General features: G+C 40.0%; 1 protein-coding gene across 1 annotated transcript; it reads left to right on the forward strand.

The window, feature by feature from the left end:
* Positions 1–27,683, forward strand: cenatac (centrosomal AT-AC splicing factor). Its single transcript, XM_084307926.1, has 11 exons — positions 1–256; positions 1,494–1,660; positions 2,871–2,969; positions 3,060–3,126; positions 4,075–4,137; positions 11,337–11,404; positions 16,134–16,248; positions 16,335–16,362; positions 17,440–17,541; positions 23,705–23,837; positions 25,484–27,683. The coding sequence occupies exons 1-11, from the start codon at positions 140–142 to the stop codon at positions 25,578–25,580; spliced, it is 1,056 nt and encodes a 351-aa protein (XP_084164052.1). The 5' UTR covers positions 1–139; the 3' UTR covers positions 25,581–27,683.
* Positions 27,684–27,900: the final 217 nt, after the last annotated feature.

Below are 27,900 nucleotides of genomic sequence, written 5' to 3' on the forward strand. Positions count from 1 at the left end.
CATTAGCAGTGGCTAACATAAATAATATCTATGGTGGCTTAGTAATACTACTAGCTAGCTACAGTACTAGTAGCACTCGCTGACGCGATTAGCAAGCATAGCATCCAAACATCTGTATGAGGTCTCGCTCATTTCCTAGATGGGTGCATTTGACTGTGCCATTTGTGGCCAAACGTCATTCTCTGGAAAAGGACACATCTTCGGAAAAAGTCACCAAAGCAAACTCAAAGTGGTGCTTGTTAAATTCTCTGAGAAGGTCAGCTGGGTAATGTTAATGTTATGAATGTTAACAATGACTGGCAAATAGCTAACCAGCTAACGTTGATTCGTTAGCTAAATTGAGTAGCTAACGTTAGTCTAACATCATTGATTGATTGATTGAAAACTTTATTAACAGATTGCTGAATGGGTACAGTACAGCTCAATACATACAGACCAGAGAGACTTTCGTCTTGTTTACATCAGGGTCCCCCATTTTCATTTCATCATACATATATGACATACAGATAGACAGTACTGCTACATCTATACATTTATGACATATCAGATTTGCAAATACAGTACTGTTTGTGATACCAAAAGAGTCCAGAAAAGAGAGTATATACATTTGACGTAGAAACTGTACATTGGAGGGTAGGTGGGGGGGAATATTGGAATATTGACAAAACCATACTTGGTAATTTACTGTACATTGGGTCAAACAGTAAACAGTCTGACTCTGGGAAATAGTTAACATACTCCTGGAATGCTAGCTCCATGCAAACACAATCCAGCTCCATGGCTGTCTGAATATTGAAGTTTGATGTTTCAGCATGGTGAGGTTATGGGGTGGACATGAACAACATGATGCAGTGGCAGAAATTAGAATTGAATAATAAGTTCACTCTCCTTAAAAAATTTTCTAAAAAGAAAATAGAGGCACACGTCGACTAGTCATAAAAACATATTGCTTATTTAGCTCATCACTTTATGAAATGGATCTGGCTGGTATTTGAGGATTTGAGCCTGTATGGTATGGCTAGGAGTGGTATATAAATAATATATATATTTATACAAATGTGGATGTTTCTATATTGTAGGCAATCCAACAGAAGTAGAAATACATGTTGGGGTCAACACAGTGGCTCAGGAGGTAGAGCAGTCGTCTGGTAATCCGGAGGTTCCCAGTTAGATTCCCACTCCTCCCGGGCAGTGTCCTTGAGCAAGACACTTAATTAACCCCTAATTGCTCCTGATGAGCAGGTTGGCACTTTGCATGGTTGCCTGCGCCGTCGGTGTGTGAGTGAATGGGTAAAATGTGAGGAACAAATGAGAGATTTGGATAAAAGGCGCTATATAAATCTAGCCATTTACCATTGTAAGCAAGGCTGATGTTGATTTATATAAAAAGAAAAGAGGAATGTATGTATATATACACTGGTTGTTTGTGTGTGTATACATTTTTTTCTAAATCTGCAGAGTCACATTTATGTTTGTTGAATTTTGTCTTCCAGGTGAAAGAAGCCCGCCGGACAATTAAGAAACCTCTGGTGGAGAAGTTTGACTGCACTCAACACGAGCGGAAGTTCTGGTGTTACTGCTGCGGGCTTGAAATCCAGAGAAATGTGACTGATGGAAATATGACGGTGCTTTTCGGGGGCTTGTTGGAACACATGGCCACGTAAGATATGCTTTCGCTGTTCATGTATCGCATGCATGAAGACTGCAGCGCCCCATATTCACATCTCATCAGTCAGTCCTCCTCCTGGCACCCTTCCCAGCAGCATGTTCTGTGCCTCTCTCTCTCTCTCTCTCTCTCTCTCTCTCTCTCTCTCTCTCTCTCTCTCTCTCTCTCTCTCTCTCTCTCTCTCTCTCTCTCTCTCTCTCTCTCTCTCTCTCTCTCTCTCTCTCTCTCTCTCTCTCTCTCTCTCTCTCTCTCTCTCTCTCTCTCTCTCTCTCTCTCTCTCTCTCTCTCTCTCTCTCTCTCTCTCTCTCTCTCTCTCTCTCTCTCTCTCTCTCTCTCTCTCTCTCTCTCTCTCTCTCTCTCTCTCTCTCTCTCTCTCTCTCTCTCTCTCTCTGTCTGAACAAGCAAGAGCAGATGTTTTTCAATGCAGTGCTCTGAGATGTGGCTCTCTTCATTGAGCTATATATCTTTAGTGGCCCCATGCTGGTACCATGTAGATTTCTGAATGATAATTCAAACAGTCCAGGATTTCTCACATTATTATTTCTCAAGAGTTTGCATTATGTAACTAATCCCTGCAATATATCCACATTAAATTGGTCAAATCAACAATTATGCTTCCCATTTTGGCCAATTAGTTTACTTAAAGGAATACGCCAACATTTTGGGAAGTACTTATTTGCCAGAGTCAGATGAGAAGATTGATATGAATTTCATCTCTTTGTGTCAGTTTTTTAGTTGTTGGAAGTTGAATTTCTTGACATTTGACGGAGCTAGGCTAGCTGTTCCCTACTGCTTCCAGTGCTTGTGCTAAGCTAGGCTATCATGCACCTGGACCCCTCTCCAGGGCTACTGGACACACAGATTAAACAGTCTGACTCTGGGAACATGGTTAATGTATTTTCCCAAGTGCATCAGATAAATTATAAGTCAACAAACTGTATTTCTTGTTGGTTCATTCACATCTGGTTATCCTTGCCAGTTTGTTATGGAAAGCTAAACAGCTAATCGAAAGTAAATTGTCCTGGACATGGCTAAACATCATGTGTAGGTACATTATGTTCAGTGGTCCGTTCATCAGTTCATCACATGGCAAATGTCAGATGTTTATCACGCTGTACCAAGTTGTACCTATTGAAACCTACAGGAACCCTGGTAAAGTTACATATTAGATATATTGGTTGAATCCAGTTGTGACTATTTTCAGGCCAGAACACAGGAAGAACACGCACAAGTTCTGCTGGGAGAATAAAGCCGACCCCAAGCTTAGGGACAAGTTCATCATCACAGAGGAGGAAACTGAACGGTAAGGTACCTGAACCCAAAGACCAGATAAAGGGTGCTAATGGAACTGGCAGGCGGTTTTCTTATGTGGATTATTGTTTTTATTTTCCAGGTTTAAAGTTGAGGTGGCAAAAGCATTGGACTCCTGTGTGGAAAAGGAGGATGAACTCATCAAGCAGGTACTGTGGTCACAATCTTTAATTTAGGGCTGGGCGATATGGAGGAAATCATAAAATCACAATAATCATAAGGACTTTTGCCTCGATATTCATATATGTCACAATATCTGCTCATGGGTTATGTAATCCGGTTGATGTTAATCTCATTGAACTGCGTGGTAATTTAAAGTGTGACATACTATAAAAAAGACATTTCCTCAGATCAGATTGTGTGAAACATTTGAGTGAATATATGCTTGTTATTGTCAATTTAGACAAGAGAATTGTGTATCTTGATATCGTGAGGAAATTATCCCATTGAAAGACGATAACTTATCATATAGAATAATCGCCCAGCCCTACTTCAGTTTTGATATGAACATTACTGTTGAGGGTTATACGTTTAAAAAATTGAAATAAAAGGATACGAGTGGAAATCCAACTGTACTTTTCTCTGAAATTGATCATAAAAAATACTCTGAATTACATTTCTATTTAATTTAACTATAAACATGTTGCCATGAACTAATATATTGATGTAAGTTTGATTAGCCTTTGCATGATTGTGAGTAGGTGATTGAATGACACAACTGAATCAGACTTATTATTGTACTAAAATCTTATTTTACTGAATCAAACTGATCAAAATCTAGGATTTATTATTATTATTTCCCCTCAAAGATAGGTAAAACCTCTTTTGGGAGATATTCATAATACAGGGTTACACACCTAGTCAGATAACTGTGAAACATATATTATATTTGGGATTTTAATCTTTAAAACTAAATTTAAATATTAGATTATAAAATCTCAATAAAATCATGATGATGGTTAACTATAATGAAAAAAGACTAAGTTGTTTCAAGATGCAATTAAATTTTCTTAGTTATCGGGCTAACTATGTAACCCTGTCTCATGGAAATATCCATCTGAGAAGCCTGTGGTAATGTGTGTTCTGTTGGCCCCCAGCAAGCGGATTACATCCGTTCCCAGGAGAAACACCGCCAGGAGGTCCTCCAGTCTCTCCTTGAGGTTTGTTTTCCCAGGATGCAATGGCAGTATCCACCAATGCACTGTTTATTTGTATTTATTCTTCTTCACAGTTGTGAGTTGTGTCTTAAATTGTATTACAATGTATTGTATGCACATGAGAAGCATTTGGGGTGTAGGAAGTAGGGCTGTCCCTTCTAAGTCAATTCCATTAGATACATACACATGTAGAGGCGTACAGATATAGTGTTATACTACATACACATGTAGAGGGGTACATATATAGTGGTATACATGTAGAGGGTACAGATATAGTGTTATACTACATACACATGTAGAGGCGTACAGATATAGTGTTATACTACATACACATGTAGAGGGGTACATATATAGTGGTATACTACATACACATGTAGAGGGGTACATATATAGTGGTATACATACACCATGTAAAGGGGTACAGCTATTGTGGTATACATACACATGTAGAGGCGTACAGATATAGTGTTATACATACACATGTAGAGGGGTACATATATAGTGGTATACACGGTATAGTACATACACATGTAGAGGGTACAGATATAGTGGTATAGTACATACACATGTAGAGTACAGATATAGTGGTATAGTACATACACACGTAGAGTACAGATATAGTGGTATAGTACATACACATGTAGAGGGTACAGATATAGTGGTATAGTACATACACATGTAGAGGGTACAGATATAGTGGTATAGTACATATACATGTAGAGTACAGATATAGTGGTATAGTACATACACATGTAGAGGGTACAGATATAGTGGTATAGTACATACACATGTAGAGGGTACAGATATAGTGGTATAGTACATATACATGTAGAGTACAGATATAGTGGTATAGTACATATACATGTAGAGGTGTACAGATATAGTGGTATAGTACATATACACACGTAGAGGTGTACAGATATAGTGGTATATTACATATACATGTAGAGGTGTACAGATATAGTGGTATAGTACATATACACGTAGAGTACAGATATAGTGGTATAGTACATACACATGTAGAGAGTACAGATATAGTGGTATAGTACATACACATGTAGAGAGTACAGATATAGTGGTATAGTACATATACACGTAGAGTACAGATATAGTGGTATAGTACATATACATGTAGAGGTGTACAGATATAGTGGTATAGTACATATACATGTAGAGAGTACAGATATAGTGGTATAGTACATATACATGTAGAGGGTACAGATATAGTGGTATAGTACATATACATGTAGAGGTGTACAGATATAGTGGTATAGTACATATACATGTAGAGGGTACAGATATAGTGGTATAGTACATATACATGTAGAGGTGTACAGATATAGTGGTATAGTACATATACATGTAGAGGGTACAGATATAGTGGTATAGTACATACACATGTAGAGAGTACAGATATAGTGGTATAGTACATACACACGTAGAGTACAGATATAGTGGTATAGTACATATACATGTAGAGGTGTACAGATATAGTGGTATAGTACATATACATGTAGAGGTGTACAGATATAGTGGTATAGTACATACACACGTAGAGAGTACAGATATAGTGGTATAGTACATATACATGTAGAGAGTACAGATATAGTGGTATAGTACATATACATGTAGAGGTGTACAGATATAGTGGTATAGTACATATACACGTAGAGTACAGATATAGTGGTATAGTACATATACACGTAGAGTACAGATATAGTGGTATAGTACATACACACGTAGAGAGTACAGATATAGTGGTATAGTACATACACATGTAGAGAGTACAGATATAGTGGTATAGTACATACACACGTAGAGTACAGATATAGTGGTATAGTACATATACATGTAGAGGTGTACAGATATAGTGGTATAGTACATATACATGTAGAGGAGTACAGATATAGTGGTATAGTACATATACATGTAGAGTACAGATATAGTGGTATAGTACATACACATGTAGAGAGTACAGATATAGTGGTATAGTACATATACATGTAGAGAGTACAGATATAGTGGTATAGTACATACACACGTAGAGTACAGATATAGTGGTATAGTACATATACACGTAGAGAGTACAGATATAGTGGTATAGTACATACACACGTAGAGTACAGATATAGTGGTATAGTACATATACATGTAGAGTACAGATATAGTGGTATAGTACATACACACGTAGAGTACAGATATAGTGGTATAGTACATATACATGTAGAGTACAGATATAGTGGTATAGTACATATACATGTAGAGAGTACAGATATAGTGGTATAGTACATACACATGTAGAGGTGTACAGATATAGTGGTATACATACACCATGTAAAGGGGTACAGCTATTGTGGTATACATACACATGTAGAGGCGTACAGATATAGTGTTATACATACACATGTAGAGGGGTACATATATAGTGGTATACACGGTATAGTACATACACATGTAGAGGGTACAGATATAGTGGTATAGTACATACACATGTAGAGTACAGATATAGTGGTATAGTACATACACACGTAGAGTACAGATATAGTGGTATAGTACATACACATGTAGAGGGTACAGATATAGTGGTATAGTACATACACATGTAGAGGGTACAGATATAGTGGTATAGTACATATACATGTAGAGTACAGATATAGTGGTATAGTACATACACATGTAGAGGGTACAGATATAGTGGTATAGTACATACACATGTAGAGGGTACAGATATAGTGGTATAGTACATATACATGTAGAGTACAGATATAGTGGTATAGTACATATACATATAGAGGTGTACAGATATAGTGGTATAGTACATATACACACGTAGAGGTGTACAGATATAGTGGTATATTACATATACATGTAGAGGTGTACAGATATAGTGGTATAGTACATATACACGTAGAGTACAGATATAGTGGTATAGTACATACACATGTAGAGAGTACAGATATAGTGGTATAGTACATACACATGTAGAGAGTACAGATATAGTGGTATAGTACATATACACGTAGAGTACAGATATAGTGGTATAGTACATATACATGTAGAGGTGTACAGATATAGTGGTATAGTACATATACATGTAGAGAGTACAGATATAGTGGTATAGTACATATACATGTAGAGGGTACAGATATAGTGGTATAGTACATATACATGTAGAGGTGTACAGATATAGTGGTATAGTACATATACATGTAGAGGGTACAGATATAGTGGTATAGTACATATACATGTAGAGGTGTACAGATATAGTGGTATAGTACATATACATGTAGAGGGTACAGATATAGTGGTATAGTACATACACATGTAGAGAGTACAGATATAGTGGTATAGTACATACACACGTAGAGTACAGATATAGTGGTATAGTACATATACATGTAGAGGTGTACAGATATAGTGGTATAGTACATATACATGTAGAGGTGTACAGATATAGTGGTATAGTACATACACAAATAGAGAGTACAGATATAGTGGTATAGTACATATACATGTAGAGAGTACAGATATAGTGGTATAGTACATATACATGTAGAGGTGTACAGATATAGTGGTATAGTACATATACACGTAGAGTACAGATATAGTGGTATAGTACATATACACGTAGAGTACAGATATAGTGGTATAGTACATACACACGTAGAGAGTACAGATATAGTGGTATAGTACATACACATGTAGAGAGTACAGATATAGTGGTATAGTACATACACACGTAGAGTACAGATATAGTGGTATAGTACATATACATGTAGAGGTGTACAGATATAGTGGTATAGTACATATACATGTAGAGGAGTACAGATATAGTGGTATAGTACATATACATGTAGAGTACAGATATAGTGGTATAGTACATACACATGTAGAGAGTACAGATATAGTGGTATAGTACATATACATGTAGAGAGTACAGATATAGTGGTATAGTACATACACACGTAGAGTACAGATATAGTGGTATAGTACATATACACGTAGAGAGTACAGATATAGTGGTATAGTACATACACACGTAGAGTACAGATATAGTGGTATAGTACATATACATGTAGAGTACAGATATAGTGGTATAGTACATACACACGTAGAGTACAGATATAGTGGTATAGTACATATACATGTAGAGTACAGATATAGTGGTATAGTACATATACATGTAGAGAGTACAGATATAGTGGTATAGTACATACACATGTAGAGGTGTACAGATATAGTGGTATAGTACATACACATGTAGAGTACAGATATAGTGGTATAGTACATATACATGTAGAGTACAGATATAGTGGTATAGTACATATACATGTAGAGAGTACAGATATAGTGGTATAGTACATACACATGTAGAGAGTACAGATATAGTGGTATAGTACATACACATGTAGAGGGTACAGATATAGTGGTATAGTACATATACATGTAGAGAGTACAGATATAGTGGTATAGTACATACACATGTAGAGGTGTACAGATATAGTGGTATAGTACATACACATGTAGAGTACAGATATAGTGGTATAGTACATATACATGTAGAGGTGTACAGATATAGTGGTATAGTACATACACATGTAGAGAGTACAGATATAGTGGTATAGTACATACACATGTAGAGGTGTACAGATATAGTGGTATAGTACATACACATGTAGAGTACAGATATAGTGGTATAGTACATATACATGTAGAGTACAGATATAGTGGTATAGTACATATACATGTAGAGGTGTACAGATATAGTGGTATAGTACATACACATGTAGAGAGTACAGATATAGTGGTATAGTACATATACATGTAGAGTACAGATATAGTGGTATAGTACATATACACGTAGAGGTGTACAGATATAGTGGTATAGTACATACACATGTAGAGGAGTACAGATATAGTGGTATAGTACATATACATGTAGAGAGTACAGATATAGTGGTATAGTACATACACATGTAGAGAGTACAGATATAGTGGTATAGTACATATACACGTAGAGGTGTACAGATATAGTGGTATAGTACATACACATGTAGAGAGTACAGATATAGTGGTATAGTACATATACACGTAGAGGTGTACAGATATAGTGGTATAGTACATACACATGTGGAGGAGTACAGATATAGTGGTATAGTACATATACATGTAGAGAGTACAGATATAGTGGTATAGTACATACACATGCAGAGTACAGATATAGTGGTATAGTACATATACACGTAGAGGTGTACAGATATAGTGGTATAGTACATACACATGTAGAGTACAGATATAGTGGTATCGTACATATACATGTAGAGTACAGATATAGTGGTATCGTACATACACATGTAGAGAGTACAGATATAGTGGTATAGTACATATACATGTAGAGGTGTACAGATATAGTGGTATCGTACATACACATGTAGAGTACAGATATAGTGGTATCGTACATACACATGTAGAGAGTACAGATATAGTGGTATAGTACATATACATGTAGAGGTGTACAGATATAGTGGTATCGTACATACACACGTAGAGAGTACAGATATAGTGGTATAGTACATACACATGTAGAGTACAGATATAGTGGTATAGTACATACACATGTAGAGGAGTACAGATATAGTGGTATAGTACATATACATGTAGAGTACAGATATAGTGGTATAGTACATATACATGTAGAGGTGTACAGATATAGTGGTATAGTACATATACACACGTAGAGGTGTACAGATATAGTGGTATATTACATATACATGTAGAGGTGTACAGATATAGTGGTATAGTACATATACACGTAGAGTACAGATATAGTGGTATAGTACATACACATGTAGAGAGTACAGATATAGTGGTATAGTACATACACATGTAGAGAGTACAGATATAGTGGTATAGTACATATACACGTAGAGTACAGATATAGTGGTATAGTACATATACATGTAGAGGTGTACAGATATAGTGGTATAGTACATATACATGTAGAGGGTACAGATATAGTGGTATAGTACATATACATGTAGAGGTGTACAGATATAGTGGTATAGTACATATACATGTAGAGGGTACAGATATAGTGGTATAGTACATACACATGTAGAGAGTACAGATATAGTGGTATAGTACATACACACGTAGAGTACAGATATAGTGGTATAGTACATATACATGTAGAGGTGTACAGATATAGTGGTATAGTACATATACATGTAGAGGTGTACAGATATAGTGGTATAGTACATATACACACGTAGAGGTGTACAGATATAGTGGTATATTACATATACATGTAGAGGTGTACAGATATAGTGGTATAGTACATATACACGTAGAGTACAGATATAGTGGTATAGTACATACACATGTAGAGAGTACAGATATAGTGGTATAGTACATACACATGTAGAGAGTACAGATATAGTGGTATAGTACATATACACGTAGAGTACAGATATAGTGGTATAGTACATATACATGTAGAGGTGTACAGATATAGTGGTATAGTACATATACATGTAGAGAGTACAGATATAGTGGTATAGTACATATACATGTAGAGGGTACAGATATAGTGGTATAGTACATATACATGTAGAGGTGTACAGATATAGTGGTATAGTACATATACATGTAGAGGGTACAGATATAGTGGTATAGTACATATACATGTAGAGGTGTACAGATATAGTGGTATAGTACATATACATGTAGAGGGTACAGATATAGTGGTATAGTACATATACATGTAGAGGGTACAGATATAGTGGTATAGTACATACACATGTAGAGAGTACAGATATAGTGGTATAGTACATACACATGTAGAGAGTACAGATATAGTGGTATAGTACATACACACGTAGAGTACAGATATAGTGGTATAGTACATATACATGTAGAGTACAGATATAGTGGTATAGTACATATACATGTAGAGAGTACAGATATAGTGGTATCGTACATATACATGTAGAGAGTACAGATATAGTGGTATAGTACATATACATGTAGAGAGATACAGATATAGAGTTTTACATTTCTATACACTATTGAACCTACATTTCTTTGCATTTTCAATTCTGTTTTGAGATGGCTACACACCCACTAACAGCATGGGTACTTTGGGGTAGTAGTGTCAGCTTTTATCTATGAACCACTGTTGGCTTTTCCTGAATCAACACCAGCCTGAGGCAGAGAAGGAGCTCCCCAACGGAGCCCACGGCCTGGGCAGCTCTGTGGAGGAAGCTACCAGGTACGTCCAGCCCTCCACCTGTTGTTTCTAGGCAACATGCTGTTTGCTTGCCGCTTTTGTAATTCCACTTCCCATGTGTGCCTGACACCATATCTAGAGAGGGATATGTTGGCCCTCTAGATCAGGGGTTCCCAAAGTCGGGGTTGCGACCCCCAGGAGGGTCACGAGCCGCCGCGGGGGGGGGGGGGGGGGTGGTTTGGGGGGGGGGGTGGTCGCCAGATGATTTCCATGATGATTTTTTTATGCAGTCAGGCCACTGAACTTAGAAGCAGGCCAGGACAGTGTTTCTAGTTGCAGCAGCGCAATAGTTAGATAACCTAGGTGGGGAACAACCAGGAGATCGCTCACACAAGTTGGAGAACTATCTCTCTCTCTCTTGCTCTCACACACACACACAAAGGGAGCCGCATGTGATTGGTGGAGGCGGGACCCTTACAAAAAACTGTTGTTGCTAATCATTGACACATGCTAGCCTGTAATAATCCCCCCCAGAAAAATCTACTTTGCATTTGATATATTGCAAATATATGCCATCACACACACTGGCATTTAAAGGGGTAGAATTATAAAATGAATATGTGGTGATCAGGGCTGAAGTTGAATAAAAAAAATCTATTTGTCTATGGAGAAGTACCCCTTCTTTGCATGGCTATAACTTTTTAAATTCTATTGCTACATTGCCATTATTAGGGCCCATTCAAAGTCCTATATGTATTGTTCATTGTGTAGCAACGTTAAACTTTTTCATTCACATATTCATAGTAAAGTATGGTCTAATGTATAAGTATGTTTTCATCTCTTTCTGCAGCTTTCTCCAGAACGTGATATATAGCCCCAAATGCATTATATTGATGATGAAATACAGTTTGATGGCAATCGGGGCGATATAAAAAATGTCAATTGGACGTACTTCTAGAATGATCTACGTATGATCTGATGATGACCGGATGGGCGGGGGATCATTTATAATTCCGTGGGCAGCGTTATATCATTCATCTAGTGTGGGTGATATGTTCATCATAACAGTTTATATGGAATACGATCAAAAATAACGCTGAATCTTACCGTATCCTCCTCGCGCCGTTGGGCGATGAGCGTGGAACAGTCATTTACCTATTATGGTATGTAGAAATATCGGGTCCATTTCCAGCTTGTATAATAGTATATATGTCCAAATCATGTTGTTTATCGAGTTATTGGCAATCGATCGCTATGTATTGTGTCGAGATCGAGTCCCGTGAGCCAAACAGAGTGCCCGGAAGTAATATGGTCGACCAGCACAACCTCCATAGCACTTCCTGTTTGGCGATTGCGCCGATCGGCCACCAGATGGCGCTCCTGAACCGCCAGAGAGCTCAGTGGGTCCTCCTGGTGGATCTCAGGCCAGCGGAGGGGAAATATGAATCCGATCGCAGATTTTTTAAATATTGATATAAGGACGCTGTACAGCGTCCTCCGGCAACTTGAGCATGGCCGGGAATGACGCTCTAAAGCGTTTTCCGGCAGTCAAAGTGTTAATCATACATACATATGCTAGCCTGTTTTTTAACAATCATTTGTGATGCCATCACAAACACTGGCATTTAAAGGGTACAAATAAAAAAATTCCTGCACCAGAATGCAGGAAATTAAGTCTTTGTAACAAGAAATATCCTGGTGGGGGACCCCCAGACCCCCTGCTTAAAAAGTCGCCTGACTGGGGATATATTTTGCACTATATTTCCTGGCCTGAATGATTTCCCCAGTCCGGCCCTGGTTAAAAGCCTCCAATGCTTATTAGTGTGTGTGCATTTGAACGTGTGCATGTTTCAACCATACATTTCCATTTATTAAAAAAATTATAATAATTTATTATTATTATTTTTTTTTTTATCTCCTATAATAGTGGGGTTCGCGGCTCTCTGACACCGTTATTTGGGGGTCGCGGCCTGAAAAGTTTGGAAACCCCTGCTCTAGATCAGTACATTTTTAATGAAAAACGGGATGTCATTTTTATTATGTTCTATTATATTAAGTACATTTTCTTCATAAATATCTGTTACAAATAGAATGAGCTAGCTGCTTTATTTTTGGGTGGGGGAATATCCACACTAGCTAGCATCTTTGCCACGAAGTTCAGCAACAGGAAATGGATCTACAATGGCGAAAGTGGGCAGGGCAAAATGAGATTAATAATATTTTGACCCAAGCAATAAATGAGCTGATTATCTACAATCAGGGGTTCTCAACCTTTCTGCTGCCAAGGCACCCCTGTGTTCAATAAAATATTCCAGGGCACCCCTACATACGATAAAGACTTTTCCGGTCCTGTCTTTTTTGCTACAATGATGACAAAAGTGCTTGCTTTCAAAATTATGTTTATTTAAGAAACCGGGAAACACATTTGTGTGTATATGCAGGCTATATAATGCATTATTATTAATAGGTGTTTCAGGTCTAAATGGCTTAGTACTGTTGACATTACACTGCTTGTAGTAGTAAATCAAATAGCATATTTCTTTAAATAAAATTACAGAAAATTATCACTAAAGTGCTATCTGTTGCAGCTGCACTCTTTTCCATAAAAATAGCATATTTGGATAAGTGTGACCATTTCTCAAACTGAAAATCATGTATTTTTTTTAATACAGAAAAGGATCACTAAAGTGCTATCTGTTGTAGCTGCACTGTTCTCCATAAAAATAGCATATTTGGATAAGTGTGACCATTTCACAGAAAAGGATCACCAAGTTACCATTTCTCAAAAAATATAAATAAATACAGAAAATAAGCACTCGTTCACTCAGTGGACATTTCGAGCTCAATGCGAGGTCTGCTGCTGCTGGCTAATAATACGGTCAATACGTGGGGAGATCTTTGACAAGGCACCAACACGCATTGTCATCCTCAAGGCTCAACTTGGCCCTATATTTTGTTTTCAGAGCTGTCATGGATGAAAAGCCAGCTTCACACAGATATGTGGTGCTGAATGGTATCAACACCTTAACTGCTGCATCATGAGATACTTGGTACTCAGCACCACACTCTGAAACGAGCTCTCCAGGTGGTATCAGATGAGATTTCAATGAGTTCTTCCAAGAGTTTGGATGGAGATGTGTCAGGAAGCTTTGTCTCAATGTTGTCTGTAAAGTTTTTTTTTATCCAGAGTAACTTGGTGATCCTTTTCTGTGTTTTATTAAATAATGATTTTCAGATTTTGAGAAATGGTCAAACTTATCCAAATATAAGGGCGGTCAGGTGGCGTAGCGGAGATTGCACTCGTCACCAATGCAAGAGACTGCAGTCTCGACTCCCGGAGTCAGCATTGCCTTGGCTTGGGCTGATCGCTATACTAACTCGTTTGGCTGGGTTAGGGGGAGGGAAGCCGTGGGTGGGAAACTGGCGTTGTGGACAGCGACGCCTACAGGTCAGGTCTGGGCTCTTGCTCAGCGGAGGCAGGACTTGAGGAAGGCAGCGTGACCTCCCATGCGTTACACTTCACCAATGAGAGCCCTCGCTGCCAGGTGAGAAGAGAGCCACTGGCTGTCTCTGCATGTGTCAGAGGAAGCGTGCGGATACTTCAGGGTTCCCTTGTACCGACCAGTAGGAGAACATGCGCACAACAACCAGGTAGGTGAGGGGGGGGGGGGGAATTGGGAATTGGCACAACGACTAAATTGGGACGGGGAAAAAACAGAGAAAAATCGGAGAAAGAGAGATACAAAAAGAAATACATATCCAAATATGGTATTTTCATGGAAAACAGTGCAGCTGCAACAGATAGCACTTTAGTGATAATTTTCTGTAATCCAAAAAGAATTAAAAAAAAAATTAAAGAATTCTTTTCTTTTTTTAATCTCAAGGCACCCCTGGCAGCTCTCTGAGGCACCCTAGGGTGCCGCGGCACCCCTGTTGAGAACCGCTGATCTACATGATATGTGCAGTTAAATATGTAAATCAGTCGCAACAATAAAGACTGGTGAGGTATATGTACATATGTCGTTTTTACTACTTCACTTAAACTTAGCAGGGTAAAGAAATAAGTTCACATCAGTGATTTGAATTGTACAGAGGGTTGTATGTCTTTGGTCTCTTAATTAGTTGATTAGCCAATTACATAACGTGAAATGAATTATCAGTGAAATTATTTTAAATTCCCACCCCTTTATTTTTGTATCCACTTTTTCTCCTTATTTTTCTATTTTTCTCTCATCCCAATTTCGCTGTTTCCAATTCTCCCCTCCCCTGTCTTGAATGTTGCTCGCATATGCCACCCACAGGTCGGTCGTAGGGAGGATAGAAGCCTTGCATCACGTGTCCCCTCCGGTACACGAGGCAGCCTGTCACATCTTTTCACCTGCCAGCGTGGACTCTCATTGGCGAGGTGTAACGTGTGGGAGGCTCACACTACCCCCCGCTATTTCCTGTCTCTGCTGTGCAGGCGTCCCCCAACCGACCTGTAGGAGTCGCTGTCCACAACGTCCAGATTACCACCCATCCACTTCCACCCGCTAACTCTGCCAATTGAGCCAGTATGACGGCCGGCCCAAGCCGGAGGCAACACCGACAGCCGGATTTGAACCTGGTGTCTCTTGCATTGGTGACAAGCGCAATGTCCGCTGCGCCACCCAGCCGCCTCAATTCCCACCCCTTCTTTAAAGAACACTGCTGTGATTTATTTCAACCTGAAAGGATATTTGTAGATTTGAAGCTAATTTTGCACAATATTGTTTTGGGAAATTGGGAGCAGCTCTCACTTTAGGCCCTTAGGATCCGACCAGCAGGCGGGACCTAGTTTGGTGGACTCGATGGTGGAAGGGCAGTGGGCCGGACCAGGACAGGGCCTGACGTTCATCGGTTACCAGGTAGGTGGACGGCATTGTTATAATGAATTTACAATGAACGGTTTATTCAAATGCTCTTTTTGACGTGCCTTTTTCTTCTTTCACAGGATTCAAACAGTGGAAATGTTCACACAGGTAAAATATTAATTTATGTTATATATTTTTTATATCAATGTATCTATTTGGTGGACAGATTACCCAGCTGCTACTGACTGAATGATGAACTCACTGACTTTACTTAAAGCTCTGCTGTTTGACAGGAAGATGTACTTTAATGTTGTGTTCTGTTCATGATGATATATATCTTGTGTTCTTGTATGTATAGAATGTATGTTTATGACTATGTGCTGAACCTGTAATAAGAATGTCCATGATCAATGGGCATTAGAATATTTACATATGACCTGTAACATAGTTATTGGACGTTTTGGACAGATTTAGGTATTTTCACTCATATGGACTATAACCGCATACAGACATTGTTGTATATGATTCCCCCATTTGTTCCAGAGACTATCAATGGGGCACTGGCTTTGCGAAAACCTATAATGTCCTTGAGACCCATTACCGATACGAGAATCTAAACCTCATTTGGCTGTGAGAACTGAACTCAATATGTTATATATAGCTACACCAGTGTTCATTGTCTATGCTGCAGCCCCAGATTTTACATAACAAGTTTGAAGGTTCCTGGGGTATACAAACTCTATGTGTCTATGTGAATTCTTCAAATTGGTGGCATTACTCTTTAAACCTGCACTATGGCACAACAAGAGAAAACCCTCCCAGCGATGCTGCATGAAACAGTGAAATTCCCCCTACGAGCTCTTCAGGTCAGTTGCGACCAGCGGTGTGAAACCCATAAGAAGCTACAGTCTCATTTCTAGAACATAAAAATGTAAAACAGTGCCCAATGTTACCTTGCTTGAAGAAATTACTTTTATTTGTTGCAGTTTTGCTCTTCCACCATATTTTTAAGAAGACGTAGTTATCTCTTAACGGCCTCAACGAGGCGATCTTCCATAGTGTGCTCGCTACAGTCCTGTGTGCTCGCTACAGTCCTGTGTGCTCTGTACAGTCCTGTGTGCTCCGTACAGTCACTGCTTGCTACAGTCCTGTGTGCTCCGTACAGTCCTGTGTGCTTTGTACATTCCTGTGTGCTCGCTGCAGTCCTGTGTGCTCGCTACAGTCCTGTGTGCGGTTGTGTTGCAGGAGCCATCCCTCCGTGGCTGCAGGTCGACCCGCTGGAGGGCAGCTCTGGGACGGCAGCGCAGCAGGAGATCGGACCGTCGCTCCACGACTTCCTCAAACAGAGTAGGAAAACACCAGACACATATTAGCATGCACAACGTGTATACTTACATGCACAACGTGTATAGGGGGTTGCCCTACTTCTTACTTGCCAATGATGGGGAGGTCAGGTGGTGGTAGAGCCAATATTTATTTAAATAGCATATTCCACCTTTGTGAGATGGTCTATAACATTAAAACAAATCTAAACGTTAGTTTTTAGTGGCGAATAAAGAAATAATAATTTTGTTACCGCAACTTCCTGTAATCACTTAACCAGGTTGTAATTCACTTGAATCGATCATGGAAAATGGCCTTTTAAGCCTCCGAGAGGATAGTGAATAGCAGCAGAACGCTTTGACCGCATTGAATTCCTAATAGGTGATGGTGCACCCATCACATTTTGGTTAAAACGTAAAAAGTCCCAAACTGAAAGAATAATCTGATTCCACATGGTTGTAGTCGAGACTTGGGGTAACATTTGGATGCAAAATCATCAGTTCTTGGCTCCTATTTAAGGAGAGTAGCCATTTGAATGAAAAACAGACGGCCATTTTGACGGGCATTTCTCATCACATCAACCGACAAATGCCATTGTGTGCACAGGGGTTGGCTACAATTTCAGTGGTTGTTCTACCAATTGAAAGTATCGTTTGGGACTTTTTGTGAGGGGAGTGGCACAAAAGATTTAGCAAAACTGCGTTCTGAAAAGCATTGTGGGCGGAGCTCCCAATTACCCCATTACTACAGAACGTTTGACTTCCCGTGATGTTGTTGATCGGTAGACTTCTTTCTCAGCACAATCCATGCTGTTCCTCACATTAGCTCCGATGCAAAGTCACTGAAATATTATTTTGTGCACCGTGGAGTAGATTTCAGTGAGCTTCGTTCATAAATACATAATTTTGAAGTAGCCTGATTTTAAGATATCCGTCTTATGAGAGCTGCCGGTTTTTGTTGTCATGGATACGCAGCATCACTGGAGTGATGCGTGTAGTGAATAGACCTGTCGTGAATTACTCTTGTTGACGATGGCCGCAGGCAGCCCCTTTCCTGACTGTGATGCAAGCCTTGCTTCACAGTCACGAAAGGGGCTAGGCCGCGGGAGATTTACCACAGCAGGTAATAGACCATTTTTTTTTTTTTTATCCACTTTTTCTCCCATTTTTTCTATATTTTCTCCCATCCCAATTTCGTATCATCCAATTCAATCCTCCCCTGTCACGAACGCTGTTTCTTGCCTCCCACAAGCCGGCTGCAATGTGGACTAAGTCATACATAGCACAAGTCCCCTCCGGTACTTGAGGTAACAGCAGTCGCATCTTTTCACCTGCGCAGCTCGATCTCTCAGTGGCGAGGAGTAACGCGTGGGAGGCTCACGCTGCCCCCGACACTTCCTGATTCTACTGCGCAGGCGCACCAACCGACCTGTAGGAGTCGCTGTCCACAACGCCCGATCCCCACCCATCAGTTTCCCACCCCCTAATACGGCCAATGTGTATTAGTATGAACGACCAGCTAAACTGAAAGCAATGTGGAGCGCTGGGCTCGAACAGGCGAGCCCAGCGTCTCCGCATTCGTGGCGAGCGCCTTGCCCACTATGCCACGTAGCCGCCCATGTAATAGACCTGTTTTTTAAAGATAACACAAATATTTCATCTAGAAGCAGACAGAGAGGGCTACAATATGCAGTGGAAAAGTACGTTAATGAGATACACATTTACCTTAGACCTCCATGGTGATGCAAGCATTAGCTATAGATAACGTCTCAAGCATTACTTACAGTTGACTTGATTGAAGATTACAAGAACTATGACGATAATCCATGATTACTACTATTGCTGATACATTTAGTTTAAGGCTAGTGGTCCAACGCAGTATACGAGCTAGACCCGACAGTTGTGTCACTAGTCACTAGAATGAGGAAAAAGGTGAGAGCTGTCACTTGCCAACAATCCTCCATAAAGGGGTGAGACGTCAGAGAATGGTATGCTGCACATTCTAGTGTACATCAGGTCAAATGATTGATTACACTAACTATAAATGTATAGTGATAGAGACCAAAGTAAAAATACCTAATAATAAAATAGACCTAATAGGGGGCGACAGTGGCTTGGGAGTAGAGCAGTCGTCTGGTAATCCGGAGGTTCCCAGTTTGATTCTCGCTCCTCCCGGGCAGCGTGTCGAAGTGTCCTTGAGCAAGACACTGATGAGCAGGTTGGCACCTTGCATGGTTGCCTCCACCGTCGGTGTCTGAATGTGTGAGTGAAGGGGTAAGATGTGAGAAACAAATTGTAAAGCGCTTTGGATAAAAGCGCTATATAAATACAGCCATTTACCATTTACCAAAATACCTGTAAATCACAGTATATGGGTACAGGACATAGCTTTTCTTATAACACTAAGTATAAGTTATATTTAATATAAATAAATGCATATACCGGTACAACACATTCTCAAGATAGATCACTCTGATTAGAAAAGAAAACCCACAACTAAAGTGTACATAGCCACTATTTTTATTAATATATACAATAAATATACATGGATGTACGATATAAACTGGAATAGCGAACAATATCATGTGTTGTTGTGATACATCTATGGTAATTTAACATTATATTCTTGTAGCCAAATGAATGCTGTGACGAGGCTTAAAATAGATTTTGTCCCAACCCCAGACCCATAGTTCACAAATAGAATTAAAATGTTATCGCTGGATGTACATTGTCAATCTCCTGACCCGTTAGTCATAGTCACAACATTTGCTGTGATTATTGATAACCCTTGGAAGGAGAAACATGTTGATTTTGGTTACCCTGTAACCTCCATTATGGATTAATAGCCTGGTCTGTTGACATTTGCAATATCAGCAACTGTTGATGAAGATTAAGTACTTTAACATTTTAAACCAGAAATCTGAGGGACACAGATGGAACGTTGGTGATGATGTCATAGTAGAACCTTCTAGAACCTCTAACATTCCTATTTAAGCATTCTGTTTAGCTTTCTAGTAATGTCCACCTTCCATTGGGGGAGCCTTCTCCACACTCCTTATCTGGAGTAAGAGGGGAGGAGAGAGGGGTGATGGATAAGGAGAGAGGGGTGATGGATAAGGGGAGAGGGATGAGGGGGAGAGGTGAATGAGGAGAGAGGGATGAGGGGGAGAGGTGAATGAGGAGCGAGGGATATTATTCAGTTCATATATTCAGTTCATCAATGACATGATTGTAAAGCTGCACACATTCCATGATGCTCACTTTAGTCCAAAAACATAAATCAGACCTCTTTCATTGTCACCTGTGTCGTCTCTGTGAGGGCAGTAACATCTCCAGCACACCTCATTCTGTGAAAAAAACACAAAGAGCTGAGTATTAGCTAAGCATAGACGGATAATAATAATAGTTCATTTATGGAGCTTCTTTCATACATAAAATGCAGCTCAAAGTGGATTTTATTGACAATAAATGTTACGAAGGATCAGATTAAACCGAATATATATATTTATTACTTGATATATATTGCATAGTATTTGTATATCGTCTGATATCCCTTGTGTATTCTTTGTACATATACACGGAATAACCCTTTTACCTAGTACAGACCATAACATTTCGTTCTCCTATTGGACAGCGATCCCCTAGGCGCCACGGCCATACCCCCAATGTCTAGTTCAAAGTCACCGCCAAAGACATGCCTGGACATGACCGGCTCTGCGCAAGAATACGAGACAGAAATAAGGCTGGTACTAGTTTGTTCACCTAACGTATAAATACGGCGCAGGTGAATACAGAAGTACTGTTACCCAATAAGTTGAAGCCTCACACCACGATACAACGTGCTGTGAAGTGGGCCCGTTTTTCCCCAAAATAGAGCCTTGAGACCGCGTGCGAATTGATAGCTGAAGTGTCAGAGTTTAACGCTGTACCGTCGAGTTCGACCTATTCTATTATTCAGTAATAGTCTATTTATGTATAGTGTATCGTGCGGCTACCGTTCTACAGTGACCAGCATTACCAACGCTTCCTCGTACCTAGCTAGTGTGCTTATCCAGGCTGGGCGGCTTAACCTGGTGCCGTCATCCGAGGAGCCCTAGACGAGGACCGTGTGGATATGTACACTGGATAACCTACCCGACGACTACAGAGCCCTTTTCGGCTGGATTATATTTGCTTTGGTCCTGTATCTGATGGAGCGGAGAATCGTCTACACCCACAACTGTGTGGGATTTACCCTGTGAGGAGCATCGTCGAGCCCGCCTCTAGGACGCCTGAGGCTGGCTAGCTTTCCTCCATGCTGCACTGCATACCGGAGAATAGCTGTTGTTCGTCTGCGGATCAAGAGATTATTGCACTGTCTCCTGTACCTGGAGTCTCCTTATTCCTCGTTGACCCAGACTTTCGTTACCGACAAATCCTCTCCCCTGCTGGCCTACAACCGGAGGGACCCTACTAGTATCTCCCGCTGCCCTACTAGTGTACCATAGATATAATTCCTATGATACAGGTGGTATTCATTATCTCCTGCGTAATATTCTAATGGACTTACGCTCTTGACCTATTCATGCACATTCTTCGCCTTACAAGCGCGACTCTAATTCTCAAGTAATGTAAGATAATCTTCGTGCTGCTAATAAATATTATTCTAACCCATATTTGTTGTGGAACCGTGTCATTGTGGAGGTGTTCATCTCATATACCTGTGTACTGTATGGCCAGTAGTAATGTGCATAAGACAGTAGTGGTTTAATGATACCATACTTATTCAATACAGTCAGGGAATTGTACCCCTCAGTTACAATAAACATAGCAACTTTGACAGATCAACATTTGTATTTGCCTTGTCAGGGATAAAACGAAAAGTCCAGGACTTATTTACATCGTTGTCCCTGTTGTTACTGGTTTCAAGTGGCACTATGGCATCTGAAGTGCATCGAGCATTCTTAGTGCATGTAGTAGTATTCATGTTATTAGTATTCTGTTGTCTCTTAGCCAGTTCTTTATACTATCAATGGTGGTCACTACATTACATCTATAACTATAACTGTCCTTGTTGGTCATCATTTCCACTGTTATGCACCTGGCTTGCGGTAACGTTGCTGATGAGATGAGGAACTAGCTGGCTCTACTAGTACTAGCCCTGCTATCAATCCAGTCCAGAGTATAAGCTAACGTTATGATACAGAAAGCTAACGTTATGATACAGAAAGCTAACGTTATGATGCAGAAAGCTAACGTTATGATACAGAAAGCTAACGTTATGATACAGAAAGCTAACGTTATGATGCAGAAAGCTAACGTTATGATGCAGAAAGCTTATGTTATGATACATAAGGCTAACGTTATGATACAGAAAGCTAACGTTATGATGCAGAAAGCTAACGTTATGATGCAGAAAGCTTATGTTATGATACATAAGGCTAACGTTATGATGCAGAAAGCTAACAAGGTTGTCATTCGAGAGGTAGGGTCTGTGTCTTTTCGGAGCAGACACGAGAGCCCGGATATACGCTAGCTAGTTGGCAGTCAAAGTCAAATGTTAGCAAACTAATAGTTTGGTCTACGTTTCTAATACATGCCGTCAAATATTATGTCTTTATGAATTGACCTTACCTTTGAGCAAACATAAGTGTCCTTGGTAATGGTCTTCACATTCAGTTGTGTATGTAGTCGACGCCACAGCAGAATCCATCGCTTGCATTTGTCGAGTTGTCTTTTGGGCTTCGGAAAAGGTATGAAATATACTCCTCCATCCAGTCTTTCAGGGTACCTGGTGTCCGAATTACAGGTACCCCACGCACAGCGTTTCACCATCAGATATTAGGTAGATAATAACATATAAACTGAACTCTTCACAGTGGTTTCGATCACAGCCGTCTGGTTTGATACAGCCCACAAACCGAGTTGACCGAGGTTTCTGCAGCGAGGATTTTTGCTGTGATATGATTGGACAAATTCTATTTTGGGGCGTGGTTTAGCGACAGGTCTACAGCAGTTATTACTCCAGTGAGGCTTCTTATCCATGTCAACATGGCAGCCCTCGTAAAACAGATTTTAAATTAGCCTGCTTCAAAATAAGTTTTATCAAATGTGACTCGATTTATGGATTTTTTTTAACCATGCCTTTTTGATCTCTAGCGTTTCTGTTCCCTGGCCCTCACCGTGGTCATATATTTGTTCTTCTCCAGAAGAGCAGGAGAAGCTGAGGAAACTTCCTCCTAACAGAGTTGGGGCCAACTTTGACCACAGCTCCCAGACGGACGCCAACTGGCTGCCCTCTTTTGGCAGAGTGTGGAACAGCGGCCGGCGCTGGCAATCCAGGTGACTTCAGTTTTGTAGCAACATGTATAAAGTTTACTTTATAGCAACCCTTTCCTTTATAACAACACGTATATCCTTTATAGCAACACTTTCCTTTATAGCAACACATTCCTTTATAACAACACGTATATCCTTTATAGCAACACTTTCCTTTATAGCAACACATTCCTTTATAACAACACGTATATCCTTTATAGCAACACTTTCCTTTATAGCAACACATTCCTTTATAACAACACGTATAGCCTTTATAGCAACACTTTCCTTTATAGCAACACATTCCTTTATAACAACACGTATAGCCTTTATAGCAACACTTTCCTTTATAGCAACACATTCCTTTATAACAACACGTATAGCCTTTATAGCAACACTTTCCTTTATAGCAACACATTCCTTTATAACAACACGTATAGCCTTTATAGCAACACTTTCCTTTATAGCAACACATTCCTTTATAGCAACACATTCCTTTATAACAACACGTATAGCCTTTATAGCAACACTTTCCTTTATAGCAACACATTCCTTTATAGCAACACATTCCTTTATAACAACACGTATAGCCTTTATAGCAACACTTTCCTTTATAGCAACACATTATAACAACACGTATAGCCTTTATAACAACACGTATAGCCTTTATAGCAACCCTTTCCTTTATAGCAACACATTCCTTTATAGCAACACTTTCCTTTATAGCAACCCTTTCCTTTATAGCAACCCTTTCCTTTATAGCAACCCTTTCCTTTATAGCAACACATTCCTTTATAGCAACACTTTCCTTTATAGCAACACATTCCTTTATAACAACACTTATATCCTTTATAGCAACACTTTCCTTTATACCTAGATTCTGACTGCATACAAATGAGGTTGTAAAAACTTTATTTATTGAGATTCAAGTACAGCAAGTGTGCTGCGCCGCCGCTACAACGGTATTCATCGTGTCATTACAGTGACCTGCAGTCTGCATCGTGTCATTACAGCGACCTGCAGTCTGCATCGTGTCATTACAGTGACCTGCAGTCTGCATCGTGTCATTACAGCGACCTGCAGTCTGCATCGTGTCATTACAGCGACCTGCAGTCTGCATCGTGTCATCACAGTGACCTGCAGTCTGCATCGTGTCATCACAGCGACCTGCAGTCTGCATCGTGTCATTACAGCGACCTGCAGTCTGCATCGTGTCATTACAGCGACCTGCAGTCTGCATCGTGTCATTACAGCGACCTGCAGTCTTCATCGTGTCATTACAGCGACCTGCAGTCTTCATCGTGTCATTACAGTGACCTGCAGTCTGCATCGTGTCATTACAGCGACCTGCAGTCTGCATCGTGTCATTACAGCGACCTGCAGTCTGCATCGTGTCATTACAGTGACCTGCAGTCTGCATCGTGTCATTACAGCGACCTGCAGTCTGCATCGTGTCATCACCACCCACAGCGGAACAGTCATTTTGGACCAACGTTTCCAAACTATCGCTAACAGGAGGCTGCTGCCGATTTCTCTCAACCAAAACTCCCAGATGAAAATGTTTTCTACGGCCAAAAGGAGACTTGTTTAGTTATTTTAATAACATAGTTCCCTCACAGTAATGGACCCACCCTTGAAATATGGCACTAATACCCTTTTTTTGTCGACAGGCACCAGTTCAGAGAAGAGGAGGGACAGACCAACAGACGGAAGAGAAAGCGAGAACGTGGTCCAGAGGGGTTGACGAACCAAAAAACAACCAAATAGCAACTGGGTAGAGGAGCAGTTCTGCAAATAGTCTGAAATACTGACATAATGTATATAGTTTGTATCATTTTGTATGTATATTAGTACATTATGTATATTTGTATCCATGAATGATATTACGATGACTTTCTGGGATATTATGGATTCACGCTGACTGCTCTGGCAGATTATTTGTGTGCAGGCGATAATTGGAATCGTTTTGATTAGAATCTTTTCAAATGTGCGGTCAACATGTATGATGTTTAGAGCAGTGGTTGGGAGCCTGCAGCCTGGGGGCTGGGACCCCAAGAGGAGTGTGTCGTGAAAACCTATACAAACACATGACCATATCGTATTCATGGTCTTTGGAATAGATGCTTAAAGAATCAGCACTGTGAAAATGGTGTTTTTCCAATCTTGTTGCATTGTTTAACCAAAGGCATGACAATGTGAAGTCACCCAAAATGTTATAGCCGTGAGTACTGTGGAATTATGACTAAAGGCCCTCAAGAAACTATCCTCCTGGTTGTCGTCATAATCAAACCATTTGAAATAGCCAATCTACTTCCTGTAAAAGATCATGACTCACCTATCAGTTAGTCTGTCAGTTGTCAGTAGTTGTAAAGGCTATCAGTATAATAGTTAGCTACAATTTAATTAATTTGAGTGTTTCAAAAACATCCACTGCAACTGTGACAATTTATTTATCACCCGCTAGCACAGGTTCGCCAATGTTATACCCCCCCCCCCCGATCAGTGGTCCCATGAATGTTTACATTTGATAGCTCCATTTATCTTGACATCTCATTTCAATGAACATAGGGCCATGCCCTAAACTGAACTGAAATTACAATCCTGACATTAACATTACACAATAGGCTTTTCTGATTGAATTAACATCATTATAATGGTTATTTGAGACATAATGAATATATGACGTCTATAACCGCCCTTTATTTTTTTAAGCAAGTTGAATAGCCTGAAAAGCTATGTCATATGTCATAAAGGGGGTGGGGTGTGGGGTGTCCCATTTCCATTGATATGCTTGACTGGTCATGTGTCTCATGCATCCGATAACCAGTGGCCTAGAGGAATAACCCTAATGATGTTGGTGACCCCATGACCTTTTTGTCTAGCGCCACCATCAAGCCGAACCTTCCATTTTGAAATGAGTGCATCTCCTGCCCAGTCGTGATAATGAGGGAAGGACTCAAATATACCTGAAGAGTTCAGGGTTTTATTTCAAAGTCGGTCTACAGACACCAGTGTTTTGTGGGTGACAATATTGTCACAAGGAAAGATGAAATTACCTACCTGGGTTCCATCCTAGAGGCAAATCTTTCCTGTGACAAAATGGCATCCAATGTAATAAAAAAAGTCAACCAACGAACTAGATTCTTGTACCGGATCTCCTCTCTGGTAAACAAGAATACCCTGAAGACTCTGGCAGGAGCACTCATTCAAGGGTACTATGACTATGCGTGCACCTCATGGTACCAAAGCACCTCAAAGGCGCTTAAAACAAAATTACAAACATCACAAAACAAACTGGTCAGACTACTACTTGACCTGAACCCCAGAACCCACCTCACCCCTGCCCACTTTGCCAACCTAGGATGGCTTAGAGTAGACGACAGAGTACAGCAACATGTACATGTCAAAATACTTCCCAAAGGTCAGTGAATACCACAACCACTACACCAGAGGAAGCTCAACAAATCATGTTAAACCCAGATTCGGCTCAAACAAGGGACTAAACACGTTTCGCAATTATGCCACAACAATGTGGAACGCCCTACCCAAAGCTGTAAAGGAATGTGAATCCCTGCCCACATTCAAAACCGCCCTTAAAGAGCACCTACGGGAGGCTGCAATTCGAAACTGGCCACCGTAAATGCCCAAAACCCCCACCACCTCCTAATAGACAGTCTCCTCCCCACCGCATGTATATATTCCCTCCCCGCCGTATGTATATTTCCCTCCCACCCACCCACCCCCTCCTAATGTACAGTCCCCTCCCCATCATATGTGTATACTCTGTCAGGATCTAGGGGTAACAGTACTGTATATTTGAATACCGCCTATGTCACAAATGTATCAGTACTAAATACCTATATGTCCCTATGCCATAAATGTCATGTATGTTGTGTATGTCATAAATGTCTATATGAATTGAAAATGGGGGACCCTGATGGAAACAAGACAAACGTCTTTCTCAGGTCTGCATCCCCTTAACAATTGTATGTATTGAGCCGTACTGTATTGTACCCATTCTGCAATCTGTTAAATAAAGTTTTCATTCATTCATTCATTCATTCATTCATTCATTCATTGTCTCCTC

This window comes from Notolepis coatsorum (assembly GCF_963971535.1).
Source record: "Notolepis coatsorum genome assembly, chromosome: 2".
NCBI classification, from domain to species: Eukaryota; Metazoa; Chordata; class Actinopteri; order Aulopiformes; family Paralepididae; genus Notolepis; species Notolepis coatsorum.

Excerpts from the sequence above, each read along its gene's own strand:
- cenatac (XM_084307926.1), top strand. The coding sequence starts at position 140 with ATGGGTGCATTTGACTGTGCCATTTGTGGCCAAACGTCATTCTCTGGA. Across the intron at positions 16,249-16,334 it reads TGACGTTCATCGGTTACCAG|GATTCAAACAGTGGAAATGT; the intron begins GTAGGTGGACGG and ends CTTCTTTCACAG. Across the intron at positions 17,542-23,704 it reads CCACGACTTCCTCAAACAGA|AAGAGCAGGAGAAGCTGAGG; the intron begins GTAGGAAAACAC and ends GTTCTTCTCCAG.